The sequence below is a fragment of the Condylura cristata genome, unplaced genomic scaffold, assembly GCF_000260355.1.
Source record: "Condylura cristata isolate star-nosed mole 26May11 unplaced genomic scaffold, ConCri1.0 scaffold00001, whole genome shotgun sequence".
In the NCBI taxonomy this organism is placed as follows: Eukaryota; Metazoa; Chordata; class Mammalia; order Eulipotyphla; family Talpidae; genus Condylura; species Condylura cristata.
In genome coordinates, this window is record NW_004567102.1 from 50,923,213 (window position 1) to 50,932,813 (window position 9,601).

General features: G+C 36.7%; 1 protein-coding gene across 1 annotated transcript in view; it reads right to left on the bottom strand.

Moving 5' to 3' along the window:
* SEC63 (SEC63 homolog (S. cerevisiae)) overlaps positions 1–9,601 on the bottom strand; it is a 67,619-nt gene that overhangs the window by 2,877 nt on the left and 55,141 nt on the right. The window contains exons 17-19 of the mRNA XM_004673747.2: positions 8,587–8,745; positions 6,942–7,043; positions 4,021–4,119 (exon numbers count right to left, since the gene is read on the bottom strand). Of these exons, the coding sequence (XP_004673804.1) occupies positions 4,021–4,119; positions 6,942–7,043; positions 8,587–8,745 (360 nt within the window). The remainder of the gene's footprint in view (positions 1–4,020; positions 4,120–6,941; positions 7,044–8,586; positions 8,746–9,601) is intronic.

Below are 9,601 nucleotides of genomic sequence, written 5' to 3' on the forward strand. Positions count from 1 at the left end.
GCTGCGCCACCAGGGAGGGCCACTAAGCGCATCTTTTGTCTAAATATTTAACCTCTAACTCTGGTTCCTGACCCTGGGCCATAAATCCCCTGGAATGTCCTGGGTTGTAGGAATGTCTTTAGTTCTGATGAAGGGACTTGGTGGGCTTCTGCACAACAGCTGATCACCACAAAGTACAAGTCAGGATTAGAATACTAGAGTTTCAGCCCCATTCTCCATCTTTTGGACAAGGCTTAGAAGTTGAATTAATGATCAATTATGCCAATGTGATGAAGCCACCATAAAAAACCCAAAGTATGGGAATTCAGGAAGCTTTTGAGTTGGTGAACATATGAAACTGGCAGAGTGGCTTATCTCAGGAAGAGAACAGACACTCCACATGACTTCCCACATGCCCTGTGGATTGTTTCCATTTGTACATTCCTCTGTATCTTTTATCAGATTCTTTTAAAATAAACCAAAAAACATGTTTCCCAAGTTCTGTAGCACATCAATCAAACTAAAGAAGGAGATCATTGAGCCTGATCAATGATTGGTAAGAAGTACAGGTGACCAGGACTTGGAATTGTCAACTGAGGGTGGAGAAGGGAGTGATGGAGATAGAAGGCAGTCAGGAGATACTGAGACTAACCTGCAGTTCTCCAGGAATATAATGTCATTATTGAGTTACAATGTAGGACACCAAGCTGATGTCAAGAATTGCTCAGAAGTTGGGATTGTAGTAGTTAGAATAGGGGAGAGACAGTCAGGAGAAGTAAGATTTTCCTTTACAAATACCAATGTCTTAAAAGGTCAAGAAGATATTGTATTTCCTATCAAATTATAAGCTTCAAATACAAAGAGTTACAAGCTCTTATAAATTTCAATTTCACTTTTCCAAAAGAAAGTATTTTTTAAAAGAATATTTAGATGTACTGGTAATCTGTCTCCAATCTTCAAAATGCCAAATTTTGTAGGCAAGGCTACATAGTAAAAGATGCCATTAAAACAAAAGTCATACAAGAATTCTTTTTAAAAGAAATTAATTCACTGTTTGGCATTTCTAACTATAACATAAAACCTAAAACTCACAGAAGAAAAACAAATTACTAAATCATGCAAAACAACTGTAATAGTAAGGCAAAATGGGGCTATATATTGGCAAAATATATTACAAAGAGTTGATTTAATAGTATAAAAGTTTACAAAACCAATAACCTAAAAAAAATGGTCAATGATCACAAATGGACCCCAAAAGGCCAAATTCAAACACATTAAAAGACATTCATTTTCACTATTAAAAGAAATGCAAAGTTAAAACTAAGTTAAATACAACTAGCACAGCAAAAACTGATTCAGGTAAGACTCATCAATGTATGTTTAAAAACATACATTTTTAAAAAATACATTTTTAAAAAATGAGTGCGCAAAACACTCATTTTTTAGTCACCAGTGCCCAAGAATTACTGCATAGGTTAGAAGAAAGATGACCTTTTACAATATGATCATAAGTATCCAATGACGCAGATTCAAATCAGGACTAGCCTACAAAATGACTTACCTAGACTCTTCAAAACTGTCAACGGTATGAAAGATTAAAAAGGAAAAAGTCCAAGGATATGTTCTAAGGAGAAATGACCACTACATGCAATCTTTGATTCTTGATTGGATCCTGAATTTAAAAACAAAACTATTATAGACACTAGTGGAGTATTTCAGGAAACACGAATATGGAATGCTTAGCTAATAATCAGGTGCTAAATTTCCTGAGTAATTGTAGTAAGCTTATCTAGGAGAAAGCTGTTGTTCTTAGTAGATACGTGTTAAAGTATTTACAGGTATAAATGTCATGATGTGGATGAGTACTTAAAATGGGTTGGACACACCCATGTTTTTGTGTATACACAAAAAAGGATATAAAACATAGCAATATGTTAGCGACTGGTCAATATAAGTGAAAAGTCTGTGGAGGGTCATGATATTGTGCTTACAAAATTTTTCCATGTTTCAAACATTTACAATACAAGATCAGAGGAAAAAAATTACCCTGAGAGCCAATTTTTCACCTTTGTGATTAGCAATGACATTCAATTGTCTGGCACTCTAAGATGCAACGGGAATGCCTAAACATTCATTCTCACTATAGTAATTTAGCAATACCTATTGAAATTACAAATATGCAGAGCCACTGATCCATTAATACTACCACTACAAATCTATGTGCAAAATGACATGAGGTTATTTGCTTCACAAAAAGACACAACTTTTAAGTCCTTTAAATAGAAAAGTGCTGGATAAACAACTACACTAACAAATACCTACAGCTATTAAAATGAATGAGGAAGGTTGTTCTGTATTAACATCTAACAAATTTCAAAATTAACATTAAAAGTAGCAAAGTACAGGTCCCTCCCTGGTGGCATAACAGGTTAGGATGCAGCACCGCAAGCTAGCACAGCCACTTCAATGCAAGTTCAATCCCCAGCCCCGGAGGTGATCCACATGGCACGGCAGACCTCTCCTCCTAGCCCGCCCACTGCTCCTCTCAGCAGTGTATTTCATCAGTCAGCTTGCTCTGTCTCTGGTGAATCCTCTCACTGCCCCTGCACCTCTGGCCTGTACCTCAGTTCTGTATACAGAAATAAATAAATCTTTAAAAAAAAAAAAGTAGTAAGTTACAATATACACAATGGAATATTACTCAGTGGTCAAAAAAGACAAACGCATGCTTTTTGCAGCAACACGGTGGAGCTGGAAGAGATCATCCTTAGTGAAATAAGCCAGAAAGAAAATGAAAAATACCAGATGCTCATAGCTCCTTTATGCTTATAACAGGAGCAAAAAGAACCAGGGGAAAAAATACTAATGAGGAACAACTATATACCAGAGACATTTTATGGGGGTGGCGTGGGGAATGGGATAAAAAATGGTGGGTGGGGGGAAGTGCACAGTTCTATGGTGATGGCACAGGGTGAATTGGTGATGGGAAGTCCATGGGGATTACAACTAAGATGGAAAAAGGCATAAAATGATGTAAAAATAAACTATTAAAATTAAAAAAGAGCAGCAACGTACAGAACAGGGTGCAAGATATACTTTTTGTGTAAAATTAGCAAACCATGTTATTTGCTTGCAATTTATATACAACACCACATGAAGAACACACAAAGATCTGATATAACACCGATGGGGAATGGGTGACCTAAAGCTAACAACACATATGTTTTCAAAGTGCACATTTTTGTATCTTCTGAAATATTAAGTGAATGTATTCCCTATTCAAAAATAGGCTATTATTTATATTTTTTTAAAAACTACAAGGTCTGGCCCTCCCTGGTGGTGCAGCGGGTTAAAGCACTGCACTAAGAAGCTGAAGCCACTTCTGCATGAGTTCGATCCCCGCCTGCGCCGGAGGTGACTACAAGGCGCGGCAGACATCTCCTGACCCGCCCGCTGCTCCCCTCAGCAGTGCACTTCGTCAATCAGCCTGTTCTGCTCCCCACTCTGTCTCTGGTGAATCCACACACCCCCCGCGTCTCTGGCCTGTACCCCAGTTCTGTATGTACAAATAAATAAATCTTTAAAAAAAAAAACACAACTACTTTGTACATTTACTAGTTGGTTTTAAGGGGTGAGGAATTTTCTGGATTAAAAAAAGCAGCATCAAGAACAATCTTGAAATTTAAAAGTCTTGCTCTTGTTCACCAAGTCCAGGCAGACAGAACCAATTCTGAGGAAAAATAATATAAGGGAACAAAAAACCAGAAAGGCATTCCAAAGGGTAAAATATGTTCATCACAATGCTTTATAGTGGTGTCACTACCAGTGGGAAATATTAAACTCAAATAAAAAATTATTCTAAAAATCAAATTGACAGTTTTACATCTGTTTTTAAGACAAAAGTATAAATCCTAGCACTGATTTAATAATTTTTTTAAAAAGCAACCTATTTTATAATTTTATAATTCAATTCTGGAGGGGAGAAACAGCATGATGGAGAGCTACCATAGAGCTGTCAAAACAGAAATGTTGCATAATTACCTCCTCTGTATCTTTTAGTGTACACACATGATATGGCATAGATATTAACGTCTGTTCCTTCTTATCTGCTATATAAAGCCACCACCATTCTTGCTTTTCCTGAAAAAAAAAAAGAGAGAGAGAGAGAAAATAACAGTTTGGGTTTATTTTAGAGGTATTATTTTATTCACCCTCAACATAGACCTCCTGTGGTAGGTACATACTACAGTAGATACGTGTATATCTACACTGTATTCTGCATACACAAAGTAGATGAAAATTCAACAGACTGAAAGTAAAGTGTTAGTGTCACAGTTTTGTGGACCACAGAGTGTCTGCTACAACTATTCAAATGTATCACTGTGGCACAAGTAATGAGTATGTAAGTAAAGACTCATTTGACTCATTTACAAGGAGTCAAATTTGCTTTCAAGCCATAGTTTACCAATGCCTATTTTAAAGCCTGCGATGATCTGGATTGTTCCACTTCAGTTAAGTAAGTGTCTACCTCAGGCAGTACTATGATGATGAACTGAGATGATACAAGTTAACACAAGCTAGACTGCACTGCACATAGAATGCAATGAGTTATGATTATTATGAAGTAAGGAAGACAAAGCTATTATGTAAGTAGTTCTAATCTTTCATTGTTAGAAATACTGTTAAAGGGAAGGATGTCCTAAAGGAACTCTGCAGTTTCGTGGACTCCACCCCCTATACTCCAGCTTTCTGGACTACTCCAGTGACTGGAAACTGTAATTCCCAGCAGGACCCAAGGGCGGAGCTAAGCAGGCATTCTGGGACTTTGGGGGATAAATATGGAGTCATTTTCTACAGTGCCCTCTCACTCGGGCAACGGCTCTCGGGACCTGGTGACTGTGGGCTATCAGTTGGTTTTGTTACCAGAGCTCCAAGTTAGCCAAGCCAGTAAGATATTCTAGTTACCTTTTCTATCTCTCTCTCTTTCTCTGGATTGTTCCTTTTCCTTTCCCCTTTTGTACATAAACCCATTATTGACCCTTTTGTGTGTGCCTGCAGTACAACTAAATTTTAAGCGTGTGGGTGAGAACCCACAGACAGGCAGCCCAGTTCACACTACAACTGCCAGACCAGAAGATATATCTAAGTTGCAGGACATATTCAAGATGGGCATTTGTTTGTTACCAATTCCTTTCCCCTCTTTGAGCTAGTTGATTAAAATTAGAATCATGCAAGAATACTTATTAATTGCATTAGACCTGTGCCTTCGATGCACATGCTGAAACTGGAAAAGATGCTCAACCACGAGTTATTTTTGTTGTGCAAGACTCCCAACATTCTTAACATAATAATTATAATTAAATATAATAAATGACTGTCAAAGCATGCAAATCAACTACTAATCTAAAATTTTAAGTAATTTAATTAGAGAGTATATGTGCAAAGGCAGACAGGAAGATGTTAGGAAAATTCTCAATAGATTTTATTTGATAAATCATACTTTGCAATGTTTACCATGCAGTTGTAGATTAAATTACAAGGGAAGAGAAAAGCATTTTCACAGCTAGAATGTTCTAAGGGGGTGAAAGAATAGTTATCATATTAACGAAGGATGTTATATGGACACAAATAATGTAGTTTATCACATCCCATGGCACTTTTAAAACCAAAGTGGTATTTGCTTGATTTCAGGACCCCTTGTGTCGGCTGACTATCACTGCAATGGGCAAAATGTCCCTAACAGATGGGCTAAAGTTCAGCACATGCCAAAAGATCAGCGTGTACATTAAGATGGAATCCTAGGCTGACTTCTCTCCAAGTCCAAACAACAGTCTGTGAAAGCCACAGGAAAGCCAAATTACTTAGGAATTGCTTTCAGCAGCCTGGAGCTCTCTGGATTAACATTCTAGAGCAGAAAGCAGATTTATACATGAAATCACCTGCCAAACATGAGTGGTGAGCAGAAGTTTCTGTGGCAAAGCTGTGAGGCGGTCTGTGAAACAGTTTCCCTGAACTAAAAGGCAACTGGTTCTTGACCTCTGTTCACAGTCAGAATCAGCCAAAAAGCAAAATGTCAAGCAAATCCCAAATTAGCCTATCAAGGAGATCAAAAGTTGAGCAGCCCACATCCATGAAGAAAACAAGGTCAAGTGAACAAAGAGCCTTGCAATGATCTGTTCTGCATTTCAAGTTGAACCATGCTCAGCTCCTCCTGCACTGAGCTGGATCCGGAATCAAGGCCTTGCCTTTCCTCACCAACTAGTGCAATTACCAGGGCCAGAGCAAGTGAAACCTATGGAGAAAATTTAAAGAATGCTTCATCCTATTTAAAACTTGGCAGCACAGGCCTTCCCTGGTGGCACAACAGGTTAGAGCACAGCACTGCAAGCTAGCTGTGGCAGCTTCAGTATGAGTTCCATCCCCCACCCTGGTGGTGACCCACATGGCGCAGCAGACCTCTCCTGACCCGCCCACCGTTCCCCTCAGCAGTGTGCTTTGTCAATCTGCCTGTTCTGCTCCCCATGCTGTCTCTGGTGAATCCTCTCACTTCCCCTGTACCTCTGGCCTGTACCCCAGTTCTCTATGCATAAATAAATCTTTAAAAAACAAAAACTTGACAGGACAATAGCTATGCAGCATAGGTGAAATAGGCATTTGTCTGATTAAGACTGCCTGACCAGCTATTGAAAAATCATCTTTAAGCACAACCCTGAGTAATCTAGGTACAGAAGAAATAGAAGCAGAAGAAACCACAAAAATTAAAGCTAACAAGTAATACTTTACTAAATGTAGCTCTTAATGAAATATACCTTTTAAAAATGTGGACTATCAAGGATAGACCTACATTTATCACATTTAATAATGTAGTATGAAATAGGATATATCAGAGATAAAAGGCAACTGAGAAACCTGAGGGAAAAACTGAATGGAATAAGGAAAACACGAAAACATGTAATACTCACCTCAGGAAAGTAAAGGCTATAAACAGGATGGGTTATCTTTGATTTGGTTTCCAAAAGAGCTCTCTCCTTTCGCTGTATACTTTGTTGTAATTCTTGCCATTCCTAGTAAAGTAAAAATTAAAATATTTAAAATCAAGTATGTTATCTGGTAGTTTTTATGAGTTCCCACTTTCCTCCAGCACTGAGTTCAGACTCACAAATCTGATTACTCCTGCATTCAAAACTTATAATGCATCATTATTAAATCTGACCTGTTTATCATCAAGTACATCTATACCAACTACATATTTATGATCTCATGCAGGGCCTACCTTTCCTCCTCACACTTTTTTTTTCTAATCATTTTAGATTATTTACACATTTTACACGAATTTATTCCTAAACCCTGTTTCAATTTTTGCTTGCCCCTTTCTCTGCCTGACAAGTTCCCCTTCATTCTCTTAACCACTTAAACCCTAAAGTATGTGCTCCTGAGTACTACAAACTTCCTTCAACCTCAGGACTGTCAAGCACTCTCTTCTTTGTGATCACTGCACTCTGCACAAAATGTGCACAATCTCTTTTGTACTATGTTAAATTCTGTTTGCTTGCCCATTACCTACGCATCATTCAAGGACAGGACCTTTCACATTTGGCTTTGCACTCTTTTCATCTAACAGAGGGATGTGACAGATGAATAATTATTATTTCTTTATTGAATGTATTTCTGATCACCTGAAAAAACTAGTCTGCACAGCCCTAAGAGTTATCTCTACCAACCTTAATATACTCAGAAAAGAAAACATCAATAGATCCACAGATAATTTCTGTGGTAGGTTTTCATTTTCTGGCAATCAATTTAAATTCGCAAAAGTACAAAAACAATCAAAAGGCCAGAAACTACTGGAATAATCACCGTTTTGCACTCCCATCACTTTAAGGGCACAGATACATCATTTCCTTGTACTTTTAACCTTTAACATTTTTTTTTGGTCTCTGTTTTTACCTGAGAAGCTACTCAGGGGACCCCTTTTACTACTAAACCACAAGGGTTACTTTTATACTTTCAGATCAATACCCCTGTCATAAAGAACATGGCAAACATAAAGGAAACAGCTGATCAACTTATAGCTCATCTGCAATGACCTCTAAGGACCTTGATTTGTTCACCAAATACATTCCTTTCTATAGCACTCCCATAAATCAGTGATATGCCAAGAGAATTTTTTTTCTATTCCTTATACTGTGACCGTCTTAATAAATTCCTTAAGGACTCCCACTCTTTTTAACATCTTCTGTTAAGTCTTGAATCAAGATGAATTCTGTAAATATTAGCTTATCTCAACTAAACTCTTGATGTTAGAGTCCAACATTACTAACAATCTTCATGAGAGTTCCAAGTAATTCCTACCTATTTCACAGCCCAACTCTCCTTATTCACATGCCAGCCATCTCCAAAACTGAAAACAAACCAAACTGACTTCACTTTGGACTCAGGTCCTAGTCTGTCTAGCAATTTAAGTTTAAGAAAATTAGTATTTCCAGTACTTATTAGAAATAATTTTTCAATACCTAAAAAAATCCTTATCAAGTAATATAAAACTATACTTTATATAACTATAAAATCAGAGGTACAAATCCAACTACTTAAACCTAACAGTCTTACTGCTTCATCATCTTTGCTTTGTTTTTCATCTTGTTCTCTATCAGAGTCTCTGTCACTGGCATCATCTTTTTCACTTTGGGAGTCTCTATTGGTTTCTTCTTCTTCAGATTCACTGCCTTTGTCAGAAACTTCTTCTTCATCTTCTTTCACTGCAGCTTCCTAAAAAGAAAAAGTAACCATAGAATATCTTAATGAGTATATTATCATCCTAAGTCCCTGAAACTAATTTATGATAGTTAAGCTTACACAGGGATGTAAGTTCATTATTCACACAAAATTTTAGAGAATTATAAACATTCTTATTTATAAATAGGTGGCTTCTCATAGTTTGTAGAACAAAAATATTTTACTTCTACAATGGCTTATATTTCAGAAACAAATTTAGAAATTTAATATTTTGTACTACTGATGAGAATATAATATAGTAAGGAAAGAAAATATGCAAGACAAAATACTTACTAGTTCATTTCAAGAAGCAAAAAAAGAAAAGAAAGAAACCCCAGCAAACCAAATGCAAAGAAAATATGAAGTAAATAGTACAGACCAGGGATCAATTAAAAAGAAAGTAGATATACAAAAGGGAAACTCAAAGTCAAAAATTTATTTGAAAGGTTATCAGAACTAATAAACCCCAAGGCAAGACTAACTAAAGAATAAGGAAATGATACAATTTACCAATAACATGTAAGAGGCATAACTACAAATCCAAAAGTAATTTTATGTCAGTAAATCTGGTAACAGAGGAAATTGACAAATTTCTTAAAAGTCAATTTACTAAAAGCAATACAAGGGGAAAAAAAGCAGAACATAAAAAAAATGGACTCTATAACTAAACATTTTTTAGGACTCCAAGTCCAGATGGCTTCTCTAGGAAATTCTTCCAATAAGAAACAAATCACACTTCATACAAACTCCTCCCAAAAAAGAGAGAATAGATTAATTCCTAACTTGTTTAGTGAGACCAGCATAAACTGAATACAAAACCTGGCAAGGATATTATAAAGGAAAATGATAA